The sequence below is a fragment of the Notolabrus celidotus genome, chromosome 2 (assembly GCF_009762535.1).
Source record: "Notolabrus celidotus isolate fNotCel1 chromosome 2, fNotCel1.pri, whole genome shotgun sequence".
Classification (NCBI taxonomy): Eukaryota; Metazoa; Chordata; class Actinopteri; order Labriformes; family Labridae; genus Notolabrus; species Notolabrus celidotus.
In genome coordinates this window covers 36,028,696-36,053,561 of record NC_048273.1, presented here as the reverse complement: position 1 = coordinate 36,053,561, position 24,866 = coordinate 36,028,696, and the positions used below count along the sequence as shown (strand labels likewise).

Sequence of the window (24,866 nt, the reverse complement as noted above, 5' to 3'; positions counted from 1 at the left end):
CTTTTTGACACAGGTCACATTTACATCAGTCAGCATGCATTCTGATCTTTAACAACCGCAAAGCTGACATGAGAGTTACAGTATCTACTCAGCATGTATTATTCACATGTTACTCATGGTCCGACCTTGCCATACTTCATGCAAGTTACTGTCATACTCTTCTGTAACCACTCCTCTTCGGTGTCCCGCACAAATCCCTCCATAAACTTCAACTGGTCCAAAACTCTGCAGCCCGCATAATCACCAGAACCCCCTCCTTTCACCACATCACCCCCGTCCTCCAGCAGCTCCACTGGCTACCGGTCAAACTCAGAATCAATTTCAAAATTCTCCTTTACGCATTCAAGGCCATTCACAACCTCTCCCCCCCCGTATCTGTCTGATCTCCTCCACATCGTCACCCCCTCTCGCTCCCTCAGGTCTTCCTCCTCTCTCCACCTCTCTGTGCCCCCTGCCCGTCTCAGCACCATGGGGAGCAGAGCCTTCAGTCGCTCTGCTCCCAACTCTGGAACTCACTCCCACCAGACATCCGAAACTCTGACTCACTACCCCTCTTCAAATCAAAACTCAAAACCCAAACTGCATTCCCTGCTTAATTTCCACTGCTTCATTTTTAACTTGGTGTTACTTTGCTTGTTGTTTTTATTTTATCGTGTTGTTTTATTTATTGTGTTTTAATCTGTCTGTAAAGCGACCTTGAGTGTTTTGAAAGGCGCTTCTAAATAAAATGTATTATTATTATTATTATAACCAGGAGGTGAAGCAGGTCAAGGCACATACTCAACAAGTGCCACTGTCTCAGGTTTGATGGGAGAGATGGGATTGATGGGAGGAGGTTGATATTTCACCTTTCCTACACTGGGCAATTGTCTCCTAATGGTATACACTGTTTATTTATAAGTCATGCAAAAAAAACCCTTCTTCATTTCTGTGATTTTCAAAAAATAAAAACATCTGGGTGTGTCCTGTAATAAGGCCTTTCAGCAGAGTTCTATAAAGCTATAAAAAACATACTTTAGCACGGATCTGCCGCAGCATGTAATGTTTCATGAAAGGCATATTGATGAATACATGTTTGGCATTATGAAGTCTGCTTCTAAAACACTCACCAGGTGCTGGTTACTTCCTAACTCCCCAGGATACAAGAGTAGATTGTTACAATGAATGATATTGGAAGTATTATTTTGATATTAGGGATATATTTTTTGATTTCGTCTTTAGAAAGATGTGTTTGTTAAACTCTGGACCAGGTGGGCTGAAAATGTAACACGCCAACAGACAAACTTGGTTGAGGTTACCATTGACTCTGTGAGTCTGTCATATCTAACAAACATTCAATATATTATTTGCTTTACTCTCTAAAATACTGTAAAAAGTTAATCTCTTTCAAATTGTATTAAGTTCTAATAATCTTAATAATCTGAGGACTGCAGAGGAGATTCAATTTGTGTTAGTCTAAATAATAAAATGCTCATGAATCCAAAAATAGAAGTAAAAAATTTTAAAGAGTAAAGAAAAATAACTTATTTAAAAATCTATCAGTCTGAAGAGTGTAGTAGTAAGAAGAAAAACACAATCATTGAGGCTGTCCAATTGCAACATATTTATTATAGTGTTTCATAAGCAGACCCATCAAAGAAAAGCTTTACAGATATATTCCTGGTGCCTGAAAAGGAAGTGTAAAATTTTACTGACATGACATTATAGGACATTTTGAGATGATTTAAACAATCCCAATCTGATGCGCAGCCTCAAATTGTTTTAATTCAGTGTGATGTTTGCCAAAAGTAATGCATGAATGGTTGGAATCAAAGTAGCAGTAAAGTGAAGGATCTTCTCTGGTTTCTGCAGGTCGGACAGTAGGGGGCAGCTTACTGTAAAGCTGAAGGCTTGAGCCGTTACTCTTCCCATTTTAATTCATATAATAAGAGTAATGTTTGTAACAGTTTGAACACTTTTCAAAACAAAGAAATGTTGACTTCCTAAACTTGTTCCTTTAAGACATTTGATAAACCCCTTCCCTAAGTGTGTTAAAATGACCAGGTGTCACAGGTCTACATGCTGTTGTGGGGCGATGGCTCTGCGTCATTCAGCCTTCATCATATTAATGTATGAAGAAGATAATCACCGTCACAGTGGATTTTCTGTGCTTTAAAGAACAGTTAGTGGTGGCTGTGAACTCACCCATGTGCATGTTGAAGCAGCAGTTTTAAACAGGTAAGGTCCCCATAGGCTGCAGCATAGTGAGCAGGTACAGCTCCACAGTTAGTCTCCAGCTCCGCCTCTCCTCCAACAGAAAGAAGCCATTCAACAACCCCAACACAACCAAACCGGGCGGCCAGGTGGAGCGCTGTTGCACCAGAAGCATCCTTATCCTGAGGACATTCAAAAAGGTCAGAGGTCAAAGGAGTTTGATGAACACTAAGTGCTTGTCATGTCATTTATCTATTAATTGAAAGTCTGAAAATTAACTGACAGAGGACCCTTAGTTCACAATGGTACCAAAGTACCAACAACAGCAACAGAGCCATCACAAATAAAGTCATCAGAGAAGACAAGAAAATATGGATAAATCAGGACAATCTATGATATGAAGAGGTCAGGAGGCAAGCTTTGACAATGCAGTGCATAAAATGAACAATGAACAATTAAAATATTAAGGGCAAAAAACAGTTGAAATCAGTCAGGCCATAATTTATAACATGGGATTATCTCAGTGGTCGTTTTAAGGATTTTCAGGAGCAAATTCAAAATATTTGGTGCCAAGTGACGGGGAGACCATCTAACAAACTCTGCATGAATGAAGACGCCTGCAGGTCGAGCCGTGACAGGGAGTGTGTACAGTGGCTACCATGATTCAAATAGAAAGAGGGGTGTTTTTAAATTCATAAATAAATAAAAACAAATCTTTTAGTTTATCAGCTTCATAAAGGAGAACTTTTGTTTCAAAGACTAGGGGCCACATTCTTGAAAAGGGTCTTTTTTTTCTTAAATTGCAGTAAACATTCTCATGAGGACTTCTAATTTAGATGCTTGAGTGTCTCCGTTCAGTGTATAACTGAGAGAATGAGAACAAAAGATTGTTTTGATAAAACGTTGGGTGTGCTCTCCCTGTCCAGTCATAATGTGTATGTATATTTAAGGATTGCATTGATAATCCTTTATCTGCTGATTTCTTTACAACTCATCAACAAATCTTTTAAGTGTATAAGAGGTAAAACAAAGATGTCATTACAAATGAACAGAGGCCAAAGAGAAACAGATTATTTAGTGCAACCAATGATCTAAAAGCTTAAGACTCTTCCTTTCACCTTTATGACTGTAAATAGGATTTATAATAAATATTTATAGATAAATGTAAATTAAAAAAATGATATCGCTATGAAAAATTACTCACATTTAATAAAAAATAAAACCACTAATATATTTTCTTATACTGGAAAAAAATGACTGAAGTGAATCATTATCAAATTAACTGTGGATACTTTTCTTTTGATACATTTATTCCTGCAGCTCAGGGTATACTTTATAGTTTTCTACAAACACAGATTAAAGCTCCTGTAAGGAATTTTCTGTTTGTGTTTATTTTGATGCCTCATGTGGACAAAGTTGAACCCCTTACATCTTTGCTGGTTTCATCCTGTCCATGTCAAGGTCATGTTTCTTCACAGAAATCTCATGCTGCTTTCCTTAACAGGGAAATGTATCCCTCACTGTGAATCTTTGCTGCAGGAAAGTTAAACCAGACTGTTTCTTCAACATGCTGTATTTTCTTTTGTCTCAGAGTGTTTACAGGCATTAAAAGTTATAGAACTTTTCAGTATTGTCATTGTTGGACTTGTTTGTTCATTGCAGGCGAAAACTGTTTATTCTAGTCTGCTTCAGAACCAGTCAAAAACTCCTCTCGGGGGCTTTGTGGTAAACCTCGCTCCATACTAATAGCTCAGTTCAGAGGGAGCTGCCCACGTGCACCTGAAAATAATTACACTTGCTACATAACACTAATGGATACTTAGTAAGTCAACACCATATGATGTAATCAGCTGGTAACACATCTGAAAAGGTACTGTACTGTACCTTTTTTACAACTGCAGTGATGTAACCTCAGTCTGGGATCAGTTAGATGGCCATCAAAGTCTGAATATAGACTCATGCACTGCTGAGTGGGTACAAATTACCAGGAGAGCTGAACATGGCATCTCTCCAAGGCATCAGAGCTCTCTAAAGACTGTTCTTTGTGGATACACTTACCTCTATGTTGCAGCCTCCTTGGTCCACCAGCCACTGCAGCTCCCGGATGTGGCCGGTAGCTGCAGCATCATGTGCTGGTGTGGCCCTGTTCGAGGCCCGGATGTCACCTGCCAGCCCAAGTTCTCCCACCAGGAACTCCAGGCACTCTAGGCGTCCGCACCTTGCAGCATGGTGCACCGGGCCTGCACCTTGAACATCAGTGATGGCTGAAGAGAGGTGACCAGAAGATGAGAGCTCCCTCAGGAGAGCAAGATCCCCAGCTCGAGCAGCCTGGATGGCTCGGTGAAGCACCATCACCTGGCAGCTATGAGCTGGTTATGGCACACGAACACAAGCTCCCTGGAGCTCTGAACATCCCATCAGGCTATCATCTCTGTTTCATGCTCAACTCTCATATAATAACAAAAAACTCATGCACTCATTGCCTCCACTTGAGCCAGGAAAGTGACACCTGAGCAGCAGCCAGCTGGCCAGCATGGCTGTTAGGGAGAGAGGAGGGGGTCAGAGCGGCGAGATAGAAAGGTAATGAAAGACGGGTGTAGGCGCTCCACTCGTGGCCTCCTGCTCTCCTTTGTGTGGCAGTGACCATATGCTGGCACATGCACCACCGCTTCACTGGAGATGGGGGAGCTGAGGCAGCACGGAAACTTAAGTAATGGGAGAAGTCAGAGCCAAGGCATGGTGGATTACAATGAGTGTTATTTTTTTACAACTGTTAAACATGGAACTCTCAATGGGGATGATTTAACAGCTGATAAATCTGCAACATTAGAGTTCTGACAGACCTTCAAAGTGGATTCATAAAAATATTTAAAGTGTGTGCAATAATCAACGTCCCCAGACTTTAATTAGCTGATTAGCTACTCCCATGACGTGATGAAAGCTGAGCACATTCATGTCTTTATAACATTGCCCCTTATGTTACCTCCAGTTCTCCCCTTTTATTCCTTATATTAAATATTTCATCCATTTTACACTCTCAGTTGATATAACAATAAGCACAGATGTATTTCAGTTCTGTACATCCTTATTTGACCTCCAGGATAAGTGTTTATGTCATCGGCGTGCTTCCTCCAGCAGCTGCACTGTTTCCCTCAGATCTTCTACGACTGCATCCACATCTGCGTTAGTCGTCCCTCTGCCCACGCTCAACCTCAGGGCGTTAGCTGCCACCTCTGCGGGGACGCCACTGCTCAGGAGGATATGTGAGGGCCTGACGGACAGACACAGCGCAGAGGGAGGGGGAGTTATGTAACTGCGATAAAGACGGAGTGTGGAAAAAAGAATAGCAGGTGAATGGGCGGCTACTTTACCTGTGTCCACTGTCTGAATGGCAGGCAGCACCAACGCTGGCCAGCAGCCTCTCACAGTTGGATAATACCTTCCAGCCTAAAGCAGCAGTGAGAGATTAATCATTCAGGGCCTTTGTAGTATACAAATAGCCCTGTGGAGGTCATGACCTGCCTCTGACCAACACGGGTGTAGGGTTAGAGCTCAGTGTTTTGGACTAGCACACATGGGACAGAGACGGATGGGTCATGAGATCACCTTGTAATCCTGGGCCCAGGATGGACATGTTACATGTATTAGGGAGGATATCAGAGCCGGGGTAATGGCTGTTGAAGCGGATCTTCTCATTAAATACGGCCTAAAAGAAAAATTTATATAACATTTATTACACATTTACTACACATTTATAACATATTTTTCATATTTTTTTAAACAAACAACAAATCTCTCAGATTAACACAATCATGCTCCAGTATTTCAGATACATTAAGTGACACTGAGAGCTGTAAACATGACACACCCCTTTTCAACATCCTGAGAATGTGGGAAAACAAACTTACCTCCAGCCGTTGTTCCAGGTACAGTTTGATACATTGCATGTGACTCTCATATTCTGACAGATTAGAGGCCACCAGTTCTGCAGCCTGACAGACACAAACAGAATCAGAAGCTATAAAATATATCATGTTAGAAATCTTTAAATTCTGTCTGTCTCAATCCAACACCATTGCATGAGTTTGTCTTCAAATGATAAGCAATCTATTGGTCAAATACAACTGAAGCTTCACAATGTAGTCAGGATTCAGACAGTGAAAGATGTCCCTCTGTTTCAAAGTTTAGTAATAATAGGCGGTACCTGACACAAGGCGTTTTTCGGACCGGAGGAACTTTACCCCTGAACTACGTGTGTTTCCACCTGTGGACCCAGGGTCTAAATTTAGTTCAGGGGTAGATAATATCCCCCCTAAAAAGCCCCTGCTAGGGGGGTAGTACTTTTGGAAGGTCCCGGGACCATGGGGGGCAGGGCCTGCAAGCTGCATGTTGCTGATTGGTCCGGCATTTGTGGCGTTTTCATTGAACCCGCCATGTTTAAAACACTGCAAATGCACACTGCAGTGTTTACTTTGTCTTTTTGTTACAACCGTGGGTATTTTGAGCCTGTCTTCTTCTTTTAACGACTCATTTGTTGGCCATGGACACCAAACTGGCTACGTTTGCAGTTGTGTTTTTACTCTTTTTGTTCCTGTGTGTGTCCAGAGATCCAACGTGTAACCATGGTTACAACCAACAAGAATGACGTGCTGGTATTGAGGTGCAAGCTAAGAAAAGACAACATGGACCTGTCCTTCCACCCACCGTTATGGGGAAAGTAAGATCTATCTATGATAAGGTGGACGAGCTAACCCAGCACCAGAGGGAATACTGGCAGAGTAGCATCATGCTAACAGAGCTAACACCGGACATGAACGCCACATTGGAAGGGTTTCACATTGGAAGGGTTTCACCTGCTGTGGGCGGACAGGATACAGGAGAGCAAGACTGAACACACTGGTGAAGAAGGCCAGCTCAGTCCTGGACCCTGTGGAGGTGGTGGCTGACAGGAGAATTATGGCCAAGCTATCGTCTCTGATGGACTTTTTTTTTTATATATATATTCTTGTTGGAATTCTTATCTTTAAACGGAGAGAAGTCAGACGAAATTTCATTGTACTTGTACAAAGACAATAAAGCTGATTCTGGACATGAGTGAGAGGAAGATCTACGACCGGTGGAGTGATGAGGAGGCGCAGGCCTTGCTTGCTGTGTTCGCCGAGGAGGAGATCCAGCGGGAGTTGTGTACGATGGTACGATGATGGATACAAGTCAGATAACAGGAGCAGTGACAGGACGAAAAGATGTAGCTATTTTCCCTACAATTTTAAAGTTGGAAGTTTGAAAGACACTGATATGGGTGAAATAAAGTTCCAGTTGCACTTTATTCCTACACATTTATTCCAAGGTTATAATCTTAACAAAGAGGCTTTATTTTTCTGTAATAAGAGAATTCCTAATGTTTTAAGGATCAGTCACAAACTATTAAAAAGATTGTATCTTGGTTGGCCAGGCTATAAAAAGTCACTTTATACAATGGGACCAAATGATTATCTGTCTTAGAATGAACTTGACCAAAAGTTATATATTGAGCATTTATTCAAGTTCAAGTTCAGATTGTTTTATTGGTATGAACAGATTAGCTTTTGCCAAAGCAGAGTACAAAAATAAATAATGAAACATTCATATATAGAGTTGTCTTTTTCTGTATTATTACCAAACATTAAAGCTGCAAGTCCCCTGCATAAGATTTTGAATGACCTCTATTTATGGCAATGAATCACCTCTAATCATGAACAGGTAATTAATCATTAATAAAGCCACTAATAAGACTCATTTCCTATTTATAAAGATAGTTTTAGAAGCATAAAGAAGTGATGCTGTTCTTTAAAGAGACAAGAAGTCATTTCAGAAGTTCATATAATTTGTGGTTATCAGGAGTGTTCCATAAACCCTGTCTCATATCTTCACCACCAATGCAAACGCTGTCAAAGATTTGTAGCTAACTACTATATTTCCCCTTAAACATGCATGTTAATTAAAAAGATGAAACTTTATTGAGTGAAACAGGAGGTAAGACTCTGAAGAAATGTCCCAAAGCCGGACTGTCTGTGAAAGTTTCAGCGTTATAGGACACATACCTTTCCCAGCCCAGCGATCATTGGTGTGTTCTCTGTGCTGTAACATCCAGAGAGAGAAAGTGGACCCTTTAGTTTGGCCATATTAAAGTTAGCAGTCTTAATTTCATGCAGACTGATATGAGTCTTTATTAATAATGTATCATGTGAGACTGTGTTACCCTGGTCTGAAGTTTCTCTCCTGTCCTCCTCCAAAAAACATCGGGTACAGCGGTGTTCTCGTCCCGGGGCCGTTCACAAACAGAGCCCCGATCCTCGGAGCGTAGAACTTCAAATGAAACAAAAGCTGTTATCTAATCAAACCTTTTTATTTATTTTATATCTTATCAAGATGTTTTATACAACTCATTCCTGACCTTGTGTCCCACTATGGTGAGATAATCCACTCCCAGTTCACACACATCTACTCGGATTTTCCCCAGAGCCTGAGCAGCATCCGTGTGCAGCAGGATCCGAAACCTCTCATGCTGCTTGTTGAGGGATTTCACTCTCTGGCAGATCTGCTGGATAGGCTGATAAGAAGAAGCTGATTCAGTATACAGCTTAAATCGTATTGTACATAAAGTTAGAGCAACATGTAAGGTTTTATTTTACTTTTAACACATCATCTTTGATAAATGACACATTAAAGGATTCATCAGCTTGTCTGTCTACCTCTTCTGTGACTGTTCCTCCTTTAAAACGAAGGGGTTTTATTCTCAAATATTTTGGATAATAAAAAACTAATCGGTTTATGTGAAGAGATTATTATGTATCTGAACACAGGGGAGGCTGTCATGTCTCTTATTTTCTATCTCCATCTTACCATGATGACTCCTGTCTCATTGTTGGCCAGCATGACAGAGATGAGACAAGTGTTGGGACGCACAGCAGCAATTATATCCTCCACCTCTGCACGGGCTGTTACCCTCGACACGGGTACAAATGTCACATCTGTGACAAAGAGACACAGTTATTAATCAAAAGAAAGAAACAAGAAAAAAACGTATACATTTTATTTTTTATTTAACCACATGAGAAACCCTTTGAGATCAAGACCTCTTTTACAAGGGTGACCTGGCCCAGAGGTCAGCAGCACACGCCAAAGTAAATCATATATACAGACAGTATGCAGAAACAGTCAATCATTTAAAAGTGCAATTTGTGAGCACAAGACAGCATTTTTAAAAACACAGGCACTGTTCTGTAGTCTGTCTTTCAAAATGGAGCTAAAGGAAGTGAAATCACTAACTGAACGCTCTCTTACCCAAACACAGGAAACACACATTTGTAAAGTGTCGCAGGAGCTCAAGGTATAGTGGCTTTTTGATCTTTGTAGATACACACACAAATAAGTTGGGACCAAGCCAAGAAGACATTTATAAACCAGACATAGCCGGTGTGTGTGTGTGTGTGTGTGTGTGTGTGTGTGTGTGTGTGTGTGTGTGTGTGTGTGTGTGTGTGTGTGTGTGTGTATGCCTTCATACACTCAATGATGGCCAGTCAGCTTTGACGTTAAGTTCACAGTGATGAGTGAGGCGTGTGCAATCCGTGACGAACCTCAGAGCACAGTGATATACACTATTTAAGGACTGCAAACTTTTAGCTGAGGCTCCCAAATACAACACATCACCATGAGCTTTAAAGCTGGGGTTGGTAATCAGATTTAGATACACTTTTTGTCATACTGGTTAAAATGATCTTTATGTCCTGATTGCAATCATTACATGATGTGTTCCTAAAAAAGAGGTAAAAAAAGCTGCTATCTACAGCCGGAGTAAACCTGGGAAAACACTAACCAATCACCGTTTTTTGGCTCCCCAAATTTTAAACCAATCAAATCCCGTCCAGCCATTCTGCCCTCCTCCTGCGCGTACATTTCCCCGGCGTGCACTCCTCCGAGTCCCCGTCTCCTGCCTCTACTTCCCCTGACTCTATTTACTGCCCCTCTCGCTCGACCTCGGGCCTGTCCCCTCTGACCTGATGAGGTGCTTTGCTCAGGACTGTAGTCCGGATGAGAGTCTAAAAAGCTCTCACCAACAAGCAGAATAATTAATGACGTTCAGTAAGTCCTACAGAAAATATATATGTGTTGTAGCGTCCGTCCGGACGCTGTAGTGATGACGAGCCGATTCGTGAACACGTTGAGCTTTAATAACCGGTCACTGTCGGCCGTGATCACGCCAACCAACAAAACAACAATCAATGTTTGAATGAATGAAGAACTTTTCCTCTTGTCTCTCCTCACTCCCACTCGCACACTCTACACCTCTCCTGATGCCTTCACTGACCGTCAACACTGTAGGAATTAAGAACATCTACACTGAACACGTTTAACAAACAGTAGAGCTGTTACAGTATTATATATGTGTTATAACTTTTCTCCTGATATCGTGTCACTGGTACAACTGGATAATGCTAGCATGACAGTTGTGAGTACTAACAGCAGCCATGTTTGTTTGTGTTTTTAACTTTCACTATGAGAATGTTTGGTTTTGAATCAGTCACCATCATATGGTCGAGAATCAGCGGCGCTCGTGCATGTGAGCGGGGGGGCGTCGTTTTGGAGGAGGGGAGGGGTTAGACGGAGTCATGAGGAAAAGCTACATTCGAATTCATGCTGGTTTTCCAAGACTACCAACCCTAGCTTTAAAGCTCCCGATCAAAAATAAAACCCAAGTATTTGTACTTAGTGACAAGTTCTATGGGTTTCCCTTGTGAAGTTACGACCAAGGGGACATTTTCTGGGGCCTCACTTGAGTTAGAGAAACGCATCAGTTTGGTTTGTCTGCATTCAGGACCAGTTTTAGTTTCAGCAGACGAGACTGAACAACATTAAAGGCTGAGTGTAAAAACTCAAAAGCCTGATTAATGATGAAGAACAACAGTAAATAAAGGTGTCATCAGCATACAAGTGATACCAGGCATTTGACAAGTTACCAAATAGATCATTGACATAAATGGAAAATAAAATAGGTCCTAACACGGAACCTTGGGGCACACCCTTTAGGATCTCTAGAGAAGAAGAGCTGGCTCCAGCTACCTGTACACACTGTTCTGTTTGACAGGTAGATAGCAAACCAGGATGCTGCACATCTTGATATGCCAATATGATGGAGGGCATTAATCAGTAACCCACGGTCCACTGTGTCAAATGTCTTTGACAAATCAATACAAAGAGCTAAACAGTGTTTTTTACAGTCAAGCTCCTCAGTTACATGGTTTAGAGCCTAAAGTTAACTGTTTGAATATCTAAATGTATTATACATTTGTATATACCTTTTGTTCCTTCTGTTGTTTGTGTAAACATTAATGGAGTGTTTCCTACCTGCCTTGCCATTTTTCTGCAGGTTCTCAGCTACAAGTTTGACTGAGTCATGTTCCACATTAGAGATGATAATGTGAGGAATGCAGGCACTGGCTCCATTGTGATGCCCCTCTCCTTGCTCAGCAGCCCTGTAGTTTCTCCTGAAGTGCTCGACAGCAGTGTTGAGCACCAGGTTATTGGCCTGCAAAGATTTATAACCCATAATGAACCACAGATGAATGAATAAAACTACTATTCTTCACAGAGCTTTGACATCATCACTTTCTACAGTACACATGTTGCATTACAGGGCAAATAAAGATAAAGCAGTGCTGCACATTGACAGTAATGATTACCTCTGTTCCACCTGATGTGAAAATGATGTCCTCTGCTCTACCTCCAACCATTCTCGCCACGCTCTCTCTGGACTGGCTAATCATTGCCTTGGCTTTAGCACCTGTAAAATAATCATTCTGAGTACTGTTTGCATTCTGAGGTTTCAAAGTGTAACGGCAAAACTAACAGGAGATAGCTTTAGTAAACAGACATGAAGGACACATATTCAAACACAGCTTACTTTGCATTTTACTGTCTGATTCAAAGTACATTCAAGTGATATCATGATGCTGGTTTAGGAATTAAATTGTTCACCTGCTAAGTGATTGCTGCTTGGGTTTCCCCAGGCATCCTCGAGGGCTTCTGTGATGGCCTTAATTACTTCTGGCTCCAGTGGAGTTGTGGCATTGTAGTCCATGTAGATTCTGTATGACATTAAATACATTATGATTAGACCACATATTCTCAGACTTGCTTAATGTGCCCTGTTCAGTTAAAATGATTATTCATGCTTTTGTGTCATCTCGCCTGGATTATTGTGACTCTCTCTTCACATGTCTGAGCAATGCTTCCTTGAACCGCTTACAAGTGGTCCAAAATGCTGCTGCTAAGCTGTTAACCAAATCATCTAGGAGGTCTCATGTCACTCCGATCCTCATATCTTTGCACTGGCTTCCAGTTAAATGTAGAATAGAATCCAGTTTAAAATTCTTCTTGTTGTGTACAGAGCGCTCAATGGTCAGGCTCCAGTCTACATCAGGGAGCTGCTGAAGCCTTATAACTCCAGCAGGACTCTGAGGTCCTCTGATCAGGGTTTACTGGTTGTGCCTTGTACCAGGTTAGAAACTAAAGGGGACTGTGCTTTCCAGGTTGTTGGTTCTGAACTCTGGAATGGTCTCCCTCTGGAACTCAGAACTGTGGACTCTGCTGACATGTTTAAAAATCAGTTGAAGACCTCTCTGTTTAGACTTGCCTTTGTTTAATCTGTCTGTGTATATGTCATGTTTTTGTATTTATTTGCAACCTCTGTTTTGCCTTTTAATGTTTTCTATTGTTGTTGTTGTAAAGCACCTTGTGACCTCTGTTCTTGAGAGGTGCTCTAGAAATAAATCTTACTTACTTATTTACTTACTTACTTACTTATTTACTTATTTACTTACTTATTTACTTACTTATTTACTTACTTACTTACTTACTTATTTATTTATTTACTTACTTACTTATTTACTTACTTACTTACTTATTTACTTACTTATTTACTTATTTACTTACTTATTTACTTACTTACTTATTTACTTACTTACTTACTTATTTACTTACTTATTTACTTATTTACTTACTTATTTACTTACTTACTTATTTACTTACTTACTTACTTATTTACTTACTTATTTACTTACTTACTTACTTATTTATTTACTTACTTACTTATTTACTTACTTATTTACTTATTTACTTACTTATTTACTTACTTACTTACTTACTTATTTACTTACTTATTTATTTACTTATTTACTTACTTACTTACTTACTTATTTACTTACTTACTTGCTTATTTACTTACTTACTTACTTACTTACTTATTTATTTACTTACTTACTTATTTATTTACTTACTTACTTACTTACTTATTTACTTACTTACTTACTTACTTATTTACTTACTTATTTATTTACTTATTTACTTACTTACTTATTTACTTACTTACTTACTTATTTACTTACTTACTTATTTACTTACTTACTTACTTACTTACTTACTTACTTATTTACTTACTTACTTACTTATTTACTTACTTATTTACTTACTTACTTACTTACTTACTTACTTATTTACTTACTTATTTACTTACTTACTTACTTATTTACTTACTTATTTACTTACTTACTTACTTACTTACTTATTTACTTACTTGCTTATTTACTTACTTACTTATTTACTTACTTACTTATTTACTTACTTACTTACTTACTTACTTACTTACTTACCTACTTATTTACTTACTTACTTACTTATTTACTTACTTACTTACTTACTTACTTACTTAAATGCTACAATATTGACAAAGCGTTGATAGCATTGGGAATAATTGGATCAGGATGATTTGCATTATTATGGTAACAGTAACCTAATATAGAGCTAAGAGCTTATAGGAATTAAACCTTCCTACCTGTCTTGATTCATCTCAGAGAAATGATGCAAGTTCTGATGAGTGAAGGCGTGGTCGATCACCAAAGGGATGTCATCAGATGCTTTAGCCATGATGATAAATCCTAGTGAGGAATCAGACTGTTAGCAGGATGTTTGTATAGACGTATTACGGTCAGCAGCACAGCTTTAATTAGTGAGTGCTATATCATATGAGCTTTGATCACAATGTTTTCAAACCTGTTTGGAAACCTGAGCTGGAATGGTTAGTGTCTGTAGACATAACAACAGGTGTAACCCTCATGGCTTTCAGGGTTTAGATACAGTGAACGCAGACTTAGATTATGGTTATAGTACAGGGGTGGGCAACATTATTTTCCTGAGGGCCATACTGACTTAGATAAGGAGGGGAAGGGCCACACATTGGACAAATGAATTGAAACATGAAACTCGTGTCTACACAGTGCTGAAGTAGGTTAAACACTGGGATTTGGTAGACATGACAGATTGCTTTACACCAGCTAAGAGGGCTTGACTTTCTTTCAGGAAATAAAACTCAGCCTACATAAGACAGTCCCCTTGAATGCAGAATCATCTTTTACATGAGCTAATATCTGCCAATTGAATGACACGCACCATGATATGTACTAACAAAGGTCATTAATGAAACATGTAGTGTTATAAATCTGTTCTTGTAAGCATGGATGGGATGAAGAGGTCACTTTTTTCTTTTGACAGCACAAAGGTGTGTCCTTGATTCTCCATTTCACAACAGATGAACAAAATATATATATTTTTTGATTGTGTAAAAATCATAGACAGTATAAAAGGTAAAAATACATGGTCAGGATATACATTCATCTTTTTAAGGATGTGAAATTACCACTAGACACTAGATATAGATACAATGTTGAATAAAATAATCTTATTTCACTTTAAACTTGATGAATAATAAATAAACTCTATCAGTGTCTGTTAGATGTTTACATTTAGATGTCCCTTCCTGCCACGTGTACACGTGTGTATGTGATGTGTCATTAAGTGTTTACTACACACTGGAAGCTAACATTCAGTTTGAACATGGAGACATATTTACAGGATCTCTTCTCTTAAAGAGATTCCCTCTGAGTTTACATGTGAAGCCCTTTTCCCCCCTCACAGACCCGTGCTGCAGTCTGCTGCAGCTGGGACCGGTATCTACTGTAGGGGTATTTACTGAGACACCTGGTCGCTTCCCGGTTCCGACTTAGTCCCTCGTCATGAATTCAAAACACAAGGACACTGAAGGATGAAGCCCTGAAACACCCTGCCCTCCTCTTCCCCAGCAGAGCTAACCAGACTGAGGAAATATCTATGAACTAACACTCACTGACCTAAAGAGACATCTGTCAACTTTAACTATCCAGGTCTACTGACACACGCTAACTAACACACGCTTTATTTATCATTAATCCACTTTAAACATCTCTAAATGAGTCCAGAGCATCCTCCTGCATATGACACGGTATAAATGAGTTATAGTCTTTGTGTCTGACCTTGTAAAGGGATGAGAAGATGTCCTGAATGGATTTATTACTGTCTGTGTCAATCATCAGCTAGCCTCTTAACCAGGCTAAAGCGCGCTTCTTCTTCTTCTTTGAATGATATTCCGGCAGGCTGCACACTGGGGAGTGCAGTGCTGCCCTCTACAGGCTACACTGTAAACCCGGATAAGTTAGCTGAACTCAAAATGATTGAGGCAACTGATTGCCTCAATAATTTTAAGTTTACTAGATTAAAAGTCTTAAGTTTTTATAGTTTGAATAGATAGATTACATGTAACATAACACATTTAATTACAGATACATCAAAGTACTTATTCAGTCAACTCAAATATATTGAGTAATAATTACTGAACTTTTTAATTAACCCTCTTATTATGTTAATTTCTCTGGCACAGCAATAATGTTCCTGGGTCCATTTGACCCAGGGCATATTCAGTAATCCAAAAGTGTCAGAACCCCAACAAATCCCAATACACATTTTTTTTTAAAGTTATATTTTTTGGTCTTTTTGCCTTTATTCAACAGGACAGCTGAAGAGAGACAGGAAGCGTGGGGAGTGGAGAGTGAAGGAAGAAATGCAGGAAATGGTCGCGACTGGGAATTGAACAGGCGACCCCTGCGACGAGGACTGTATCCTCTGTATTGAATCTAATTTTTAATCTTAATCTAATTTTTAACTCCATTACTAACCATTTAAATCAAGATTTAGTCCATTGGTGTTCTTTAATTCTCACAGATCATGGTTCAATGAGGATAACTCACTCGTTTTTCATTAAAATTCATGTTAAAACTGTTTTTAATGTACATTGGAAAGCCCCAAATATAAATACAATAGTTTTTTATGACATAGATTTTTGTTTATTTTATTTCAAATGTTGAATCACCTGCGGCCCAGATTTTTATGCTGTATTTAGCTGGTTTTGAAGGCATATAATACCTAAAATATACTTTAAAAAGGGTCAATTTGACCCGAAACATAACAGGAGAGTTAACTAATTGAATGACATTGAGTTACCAGAACACACTATTTTTTATGTTAACTAAACTTGACATTTATTAGTCCACTTTGTCATTTTTTTTATTTCTCAAAAGTCATAAACATAGACTTTAGACACTCAAAACTATTTGACTCAAAACTCAAAACCAATTACATTGAGTACCAATAACTTTAACAGCTATAGGTTTTAATACCTATCATATTCTGGCATACAGACCATATGGTTTTAAAAAACGTAAAACCACTCTACCAATTAGTGGAAACTGTGTATCAGAGGAAAAGATAGCTTTTAAGGAGAAGATAGAGACACCAGATCCAACATCTGAACAATTGTCGCCTTTCAAGTACATAACTGCTTCAAGAGATAATGACATGTTCACTTGTTTCAGACGCCCCACACTGACATAAGCCGTCTGAATGTTTCCCTATAACTTGAACCCTCCTGTTACCTTCACATTTACTAACATCTTTTATCCTTGGGGTCAATTTGACCCCAGCAATTTAAACCTCCAGAAACTGATTGTTACCCAGGTTTATGTGTCAGGTCCTCTATGTTTCTTTGTTGACTACCTAAACAGCCTTTAAATAAAATATATGTCAAACATAAACACAATTTAAAGCATTCAGAAGGACTTTATTTATAAAACAGAACATCAAACTGCTGTGAGTTTGTCATGCTCTCGTCGGCCCTGCCTTGTTTCTATGTTATCAAAACGATGACACAGGACTCATCATTGAATGTCTTTAGAGACATGGTGGCTGTAAATATTATATCTCAATCTAAAGGTTGGCGGTTCGATCCCAGCTCCTGCAGTCACATGCAGAAGTGTCCTTGGTTATAGTGACCTCAATATCATCCAAAACAACCAAAACAAATGTGTGTAAAATGTTGATATTTCTTCTGTTATATACAGCTAAGGCAGCCTGGGGTCAAATTGACAAGGAACGCCAATGCGTACATTTTTTTTTTTTACAGGAAATTGGAACCTATCAACATTTAAATTTTATGTTTTAGTCATTCATTTAGAGACGTTAAACATTGAATTGGGTCCAATTGACCCCAAGGATAATAGGAGGGTTAAGATAGATGGCCAGCCCACAGTGCCCCAGTTTGAGCCTGGTTAGGATCACCCTATGGGATCACCTCGTCCCTTCACCCAGTTTATAACCCCATCCTTTTCATTTTAATTGATGGCTGCACAGATGAATAATGGCTGAAGCGCTCCTCCAGCGGGTTGCCAAATATGTAAAAGAAGTCCAGCAACTACTTGTTTATTTTTCAGACGGCAGTCAAAATATGGCATACTGAATTGTTACAAACATTTAATACACAGTGTTCATACAGGGTTGGACTACAATAACAAAGAGAATATTAAGCCTATTTTTTCTTTATTTTTAATTATCTATTAAAGGGTAAAATAACGTTTGGAAATAACAGATCAATGCCTGAATTCTTTGTTTTTAGAGTAAGTGAAAAACCTAATCAAAGCTGCTGTTGGTAGTCCTGGAATAAACATCAGTTCAGGGAGAGATTTGAATGTCAACACTAACCCTCCAAACCAGACTTCCCTCTCACTACGCCCCTCTCCTCCCTCTCTGCTCCTCTAAGCCCCGCCCACAAACAGATCGTAGTGCACACTCAATCAGGATGATGTAGGAGGACCAATCGGGAGAGTGGCTCTGATTGGTCAGAGCTGACGGGAGCGATTGGAATTTATAGATTGCTGGATAAATAGGCAAAGAAAAATACAGAGATCTTGGAATCTATGGTAACTTCAACCATCTGTGTACCTGCATTGGCAGCTCTGGGCTGATGCAAGGACATGGCTCTTTGGTTTCAAACATGTCCTGTTCATCAACTCGATGTGTTGTATGAGCATTTAAGTTAAAGGGGGATGCAATGGTAGAAAAACAAAAGATATACTGTAGTATCATCATCTTTAATGGGGTGCAAACATGTAGGAAGTAAGGAAAAATGTCCATGTTAAAGCAATTCCAAACAGTGATGAGGATTAAGTAAGTTTTATTTTGAGACTCAGGTTCATTGAATGAAAGATGTTCTATAAATGAGAGGACTCCATTTCTTTGTGTTGCATAATCTCAATGTTTATTTCTTATATGACAATGTGTTTAGTGTACACAAACATTTGACGCTTAACTCCAACACTCAGAGACACCGACTGAACTACTGCCCATTTCAGATTTTGCAAATGGGTGCAACTTTATAATACACTGTTCACAGCAATCATGTTTATATACAATGCAAAATAACTTGAAAAAGAAAGAAAAATGTACCGGTGCAATTTGATAGTGCAAAACAAAAACGAAAAGAAAGAAAAAGAAGGTTAGATATGGAAGCACAAAAGTGTAAATGATATTTCTTCAAAGGGATTAGAAAAAGTACATTTTGTGAAGGCTTTCAGAGCATGATGGTGAAGGTAGATACTGAAATGAAAGTGGAGTTTGTGAGATATGTAACCTACAGCATCACTCTGTGCTTGACACGATGCCTAGCAGGGCCAAAATGAGCCAACCCCTTTATTACAGATTGATACAGATATATTCTTTAAGTTCCTTTTGGTTCCCTGATAATCACTGACCTACAATCATTAAGGAACCACACTGTGAAACCAGAGGACAAATCAACACAACCGCTCCGGTAGAACAAGTATTTCCAAATATCAGTGTACATTCAGTGTGATTATTTGTGACTATGCCAACAAAACTTTGGTTGGCTCAAACGTGACGCACATATAAAGGCCCAAAGAAGACAAGAGGAACAATCCCAACACAAAGATCCTGTCTCACATTTGAAGACTGGGTTTGAAATGAAACGAGTGCTGAGACAGTGTCATGTACAGTACAACATGGTATTCCTTCAAATATGACGCAATAGCTGGATCAAACATAACTGAAGCTCTGCTGAGAAAGTCTGAGGCAGACTTTGATCATGATATTAATTATTCATCCAGTTATACAGTCTAGCAACAGCTGCACACAGATCTGCTGTTTGCCTTCTGGATAGGAGTCCAAAACACAGAATACTTTCAAATAACAGGATAAACGCAGCTGCAGCATTAATGACAAAACCTGCTGAATTGATGTTTCTAAATTTGACGTGGTATTACATCAAATGAATAAAAACACATTATTTTTGCTCTGTGCAACACTTTAATGCTTGGAGATGTCGTGCATGCACCTGTCTGTAAGTGGAACTCTCAAGGCTGGCTGACCTGAGGCATGTTCGTTCATCAAACTCACAGGTTTAACACAACATCTCACAAGCTTTATTCATCCCTACTTTTTAAAGACACTTACTTTACAGATCAGAGCTTAATTGAATGAAATGCTGTACAAAATACACAGATTATTTTCATATGGACAGCCGTGTAACCTTAACCTTCACTTTTAAATCTTTTCAGTTCAAAGCAAGACATTATTTTGCTCTCTGGCAATCCTTAACTATGTAAGTGTAGGGTATCCTAATGTGTCAACATGAAGTTCACATGTTTTATGACTCAAGCATAGAGAACGCTTCATGTGTGTGTTAGATTTGAACATAATTTAATACCTTTCACATCTGAATATGTTGGTGATGATTATAAAATCAGGAAGGTGATGAGAAATGATCTGCAGACACTTCCAGAAAGTATGATAGCAGCATGAAGGATGTTGTTTCAAAGCAACTGGTGCAGAGGCATACTGTACAGTATGACTGAAAAGAGAGGCACTACAATAATCAATATACATAGCATTCAGAAAAACAGTTTCTTCTTCTGTACTGTGAGAAAAGTTTCAACTTTTGATCCCTTAACTTTGTGCAAACCACCTTAGTATTCTCTACCTAATGATGTGTGTTAGTAGGGGCAATGGTTAGGTCTCACTATCCTACTCTTAAAGGGGATAGGTTTATTCAAGTAATCTTCAGCACAAAGAAAGCAGCCAATCATAAATCATTACATCGTTTAAATAGCATAGACTACGAGGGGACACGGTTGTATTATTCAGATATTTATGGAACTCATATTAAAAAGTGCAGTGTGCAGAAATTGCACGGTACTACTTTTTTAGAAATATAAATGTCTTTGTAAATAAATACATGCAGAAATAAATAATAAAAGCTGTTAAATATCTAAATATATCACATTTTAAAGGAAATTCATGTAGAGATTGAGATTAAATCGACAGGATTAAGGGTGATGATACTTGATTACCTAGTGTGTGCGAATGCAGATACCCTTGGTGCTCCTACGAGTCGCTAAAACTACATGAAATGATCAAAATGCCACAAGAACATGAAGTCTATGATGATAACGCCATTCCCTTTGCCAGGCTGTGTGTGCTAAAGTTTCTAAGAAGTTTTAGGAACAAGAGGCAGATTACTCAATGTCAGGATTTATGGACCACAAAGAAAAGAGATTATTCTAAAGAGTTACACTCAGCTGTCTTTTTTTTTTTAAATCTACGAGCATGTATTTTTAGCTGTATGCAAACCAGTTTAGACACTGTATATATAGCTGTAGAGTAGAGTAGAGAAGAATTTGCATGTTCGTCTATTTACTGATGCAAATGTAGCAGTGTGATCCCCACTGACATGGCAGCTTTAGGTCAAAATAAATGTCACTGCATTTTTTTAAGGAATAAATGTATAAGGCTTGATGTGTCACTTACAACAACTACAGTACAGTACCACACGTTTTGTAATCAGAGTTAAGAAACTGATGCTACTTTCTTCTTTTTCTTCCTTCGTCCAGCTATGATTAAACTCCAGTACAGTACAGTGACAGAAGAGGTTCTTCAGACTACGAGACTCACACCGCAGCAAAGGTCTGACACGAAATGGGCGCTTTAGGTGCCGAGGACACTAGTGATAAACTGAGGACGTACAGGGGAAGATGGTTGTTTGTGACTGTGTTTAGAGGGATGGGGCTCAGCACATGGGGAGGGATAAGGACAGGGATCTATGTACATCTTAGTCTTTGTTTCACATCCTCATCTGCCCGGCTCGTCTTCTCGACAGCTTTGACCTGAGAGGAAGAAAAGAAAAGAGTTTTACTTGAGCTGCATTTACCATGTGTATTTCATTTCTACATGTGACGTATTTATTTTTACCTGATCGTTCCAGCGAGGAGAGGATTAAACGCGTACAGCCAGTCATGCATCTCTTTGTCGTTTGTGGCTTGAAGCAGTATTCCACGATGCTCTGTACACACGGCAAATGTGTTCGGGGTCTGAAAGAGCCAAGAGAGCTACTCATCAGATCACAAATCAGAAATACTTCATTTGTTCCTGAGGGAAATTCAGGTACTGCAGTTGCTCTTGCACAAAACATAAGCAAGAAGAAATACAGGAAATTTAACACTAAGCAAGAGAGATGTAAAAGTGTGAATCATATACTGTATATAATGCAAGTAATAATAATAATAACTTTATTTATATAGCACCTTTAAAAACAAATGTTTGCAAAGTGCTTTGACAGACAAAGTGTGGTTCTAGTAAAAAAATAAACCTTTTGACACACAGGGAGGAGGAATTTTAACAATGCAAGACAGAATACAACATGAGGTTAAACAGAATACACGTAAATTAAACAGAATTAAGCTGGGTAACTTTGGAAATATTCAAATTGGAAACTTTCCATGGGAATTATGGGAATAAATGTGAATTAACTGTGAATTGAGGGTAATTAAATGGATATCATATCCAAGCATAAATATTTGTTTTTTGTTATAAGCAGACATCCATCCAAAATAATACAATTAAAACAGATTTATTTGTAAGTAGAACTTGATCAAGTGTTTAATATTTTACTGAACAATACATTTTTCCATTGAAGAACATAAACATGAATATTGAGTTAAATATTACTCATCCCCCCGACCCAACCCATTCAAAAATTAACAAAAATGCAATCCCAACAAAGTCCCATTCAAAATGTTAAATGAAAAGAGCCCCTCTCCCTCCAAAGAAAGTCCCATTCAACATGCAAATAAAAAAGCATCTTCCCTCAAGCTTCTCAAGCCTCTGCAGGATTCTGAAATCATGTGTGCATGTGATTGAGGAATGCACAGTGCATGTAGGGGGCATGGTCTCAATAGCCCTGCAGTAAGCAGTGTGCTATGTGCATGTGATTGAGGAATAGAAGAGATATTAAACTGTACTTGCATGAAATCTGGTTGTTTTAGTCAGGATTATGCTAAAATATATTTTCCCCAAATGGAGCGCCGCCTGCAAGCTAGTTCAGGCAGACAACTCGAGCTGCGCTCATTCATACTGACACGTCACCACCTCTCCATCAGCTGATCTCAAACATCCTCATTCGGCGGTCTAATTAAACTGCAAGTCTCCTTGTCTCTGCCTCTGCTTGCAGTGCTCCTGCTGTTCTGCTCAGTGCTGTGTGAAGTTCGTCCCCACCTCCTCCCCGGCTTCCACCTGCGGGCTCCGAGGGGGTTAGTCCTATCTCATTGCTCCTAATGTCTGCATTTAAATAATCTACGAGGAGTAATGAAGTTCGGAGCCCACACGGCAAACACAATACTGTACGCTGCAATAAACTTATTTAAGTAAACGTGAGTTGTCTGACTGAACTATATTTAAGTTCCCTATTAAAAGCCAACCTTCAATTTAGTCAATCCCTGCTTTATTCACGTTTATTCCCATAAAATCACTTTCCACCTTTGAAAATTCCTGGAATTTTGCAACCCTAGTGACAATAGACCAATAAATCCTTGTTTAAGAGGTTTTTCAAGGATAAATTAATTACATAAATAAATAAAAATGGATAAGTAAATAAAAGCATTAAAAGAGGTTTTTAGAATGAGAGGACGACATCACATCGGGAAAATTAGAAACAGTGAAAAGGATAAATTAGGAACATTAAAATAATAAGTGAAAAAGATATAGTATTCAACATGGAGTGAAAGAAGAGCCTGACTGAAACAAACGGTTCAGGCAGTATTAATGCAGATATTTGCAAAGTCGGGTTACAACTCAGAGTAATGCACGGTTGGTTTAAAGGAAAAGTTGTTGTTCAGTTTACCTTCAGTGCCGCTGCAACACAGCTTATTACATCCAAGGCCTGGCATACACAGTGCAATATCATAAATGTTGTGATGGAATGCCAACCCAGACTTTAAGAGTGATCCCTTTAAAACTCACAATCAAAGCTCACACTGTGCGTGTGAAATCTGGATGGAGCACTGACAATTATCAATAAAGTTTCCTTTGAAATCTCCCAAAGATGGAGTGAAATGATCAAACTAAAAATGTTGAGGCCTCGTAAAAGTAGAATTTGTGGTACAGCTGTTGTATTGGATTGCATTAGATTGCACAGGTGGTGATAATGTTATACTGACTGGTTTATATCTGTGTATAATTCAGTTCATGCAGCATGTCGACATGGTGCTTTCAGATGCTGTCTTCCATTTTGCACAGTAAAATAAGTCCTAAAGTTGGAAATCAGCTTGTGTTCCCGCTCTCACTGTGCAAGAGTAAACTGTCAGCTGACCAGAATGCCAAACATGGCAGCTATCTGACCAGGCGAGAGTGTCTACACTGCATGGCAAGTGAGCAGAAATTCACCTGACTTCAAATCAGCTGTGCGACACAAAAATCATGTCACAGTCAGCTTCAATTCCCACAGTGTATGTTTGACCCAAAGAGTAGAGAGGAGTCTTTTCTGATGGTTTGGATGATCACCTACCTTCAGCATTGCCTGCTGGTCCTCACTGTACTCCACCTGGGCAGAGGAGAGGTTGAGGATGGCCCGCTCCACCGTGTCTCTCTCTGTGTTGTAGATGTAGACGTACGGCCGCCGCACAACCACATAGCGCTTCACCCATCCGTTTGTGTGTGGCTCCAAGAAATGTATGTAACCCTTCTTTGACACAATGGGGCTGCAAAAAAAGGGGTCAAATAACACCATGTGTCAGTGTTCCAACAGAGGACAGCACAGATCTATTTTAGGCTGCAGTGGCAGCTCACCTGACTCTAATCTCCTGAATATCTGGGACAAATCTGCGGATCCTGGGTTTGGCGTCAGAGGCTCCGTTGACGGACTTCTTAGCTTCTGCTTCCTGCTGTTTTTCAGGGATGGGACTGACAGCATGAGAGCGAGGCATAGGGGGTCTGCAGAACAGAAACAAGCAGTCATGAACAACGCTGCCTTTGTGGCCAAAGTAATATGCATGGCTTGATATCACCATCCTTAGTGTTTAATGTTATCTAACTACCACATATCTTATACAGGGAAAATAGGTTTATGCTTTACACAAACTAGTGCTTAT

General features: G+C 39.2%; 3 protein-coding genes across 3 annotated transcripts in view; all 3 read right to left on the bottom strand.

Annotated features, from left to right (window-relative positions):
• LOC117807006 (espin-like protein) overlaps window positions 1-15,701 on the bottom strand; it is a 36,139-nt gene extending 20,438 nt beyond the window's left edge. Inside the window, exons 1-14 of the mRNA XM_034676035.1 lie at window positions 15,576-15,701; window positions 14,063-14,165; window positions 12,208-12,317; window positions 11,913-12,013; window positions 11,578-11,758; window positions 9,076-9,203; window positions 8,627-8,782; window positions 8,432-8,538; window positions 8,274-8,310; window positions 6,102-6,185; window positions 5,800-5,899; window positions 5,565-5,640; window positions 4,252-5,464; window positions 2,185-2,375 (exon numbers count right to left, since the gene is read on the bottom strand). Coding sequence (XP_034531926.1) covers window positions 2,185-2,375; window positions 4,252-4,545 — 485 coding nt within the window. The 5' untranslated portion in view covers window positions 4,546-5,464; window positions 5,565-5,640; window positions 5,800-5,899; ... (8 more) ...; window positions 14,063-14,165; window positions 15,576-15,701. The remainder of the gene's footprint in view (window positions 1-2,184; window positions 2,376-4,251; window positions 5,465-5,564; window positions 5,641-5,799; window positions 5,900-6,101; window positions 6,186-8,273; window positions 8,311-8,431; window positions 8,539-8,626; window positions 8,783-9,075; window positions 9,204-11,577; window positions 11,759-11,912; window positions 12,014-12,207; window positions 12,318-14,062; window positions 14,166-15,575) is intronic.
• On the bottom strand, window positions 5,308-14,154 carry scly (selenocysteine lyase). Its single transcript, XM_034706692.1, has 12 exons — window positions 14,063-14,154; window positions 12,208-12,317; window positions 11,913-12,013; window positions 11,578-11,758; window positions 9,076-9,203; window positions 8,627-8,782; window positions 8,432-8,538; window positions 8,274-8,310; window positions 6,102-6,185; window positions 5,800-5,899; window positions 5,565-5,640; window positions 5,308-5,464 (listed from the first exon to the last, which is right to left on the bottom strand). Exons 1-12 carry the CDS (start codon window positions 14,152-14,154, stop codon window positions 5,308-5,310), a joined length of 1,329 nt encoding a protein of 442 aa, XP_034562583.1.
• A 2,960-nt stretch (window positions 15,702-18,661) lies between the features above and the next one.
• kif1aa (kinesin family member 1Aa) overlaps window positions 18,662-24,866 on the bottom strand; it is a 73,955-nt gene continuing 67,750 nt past the window's right edge. The window contains exons 45-48 of the mRNA XM_034673425.1: window positions 24,565-24,708; window positions 24,284-24,476; window positions 21,694-21,812; window positions 18,662-21,608 (exon numbers count right to left, since the gene is read on the bottom strand). Of these exons, the coding sequence (XP_034529316.1) occupies window positions 21,566-21,608; window positions 21,694-21,812; window positions 24,284-24,476; window positions 24,565-24,708 (499 nt within the window). The 3' untranslated portion in view covers window positions 18,662-21,565. The remainder of the gene's footprint in view (window positions 21,609-21,693; window positions 21,813-24,283; window positions 24,477-24,564; window positions 24,709-24,866) is intronic.

Excerpts from the sequence above, each read along its gene's own strand:
- scly (XM_034706692.1), bottom strand. The coding sequence starts at position 14,154 with ATGGCTAAAGCATCTGATGACATCCCTTTGGTGATCGACCACGCCTTC. Across the intron at positions 8,783-9,075 it reads ATGAGACAGGAGTCATCATG|CCTATCCAGCAGATCTGCCA; the intron begins GTAAGATGGAGA and ends TCTTCTTATCAG. Across the intron at positions 8,311-8,431 it reads GAGAGAAACTTCAGACCAGG|CACAGAGAACACACCAATGA; the intron begins GTAACACAGTCT and ends TGGATGTTACAG.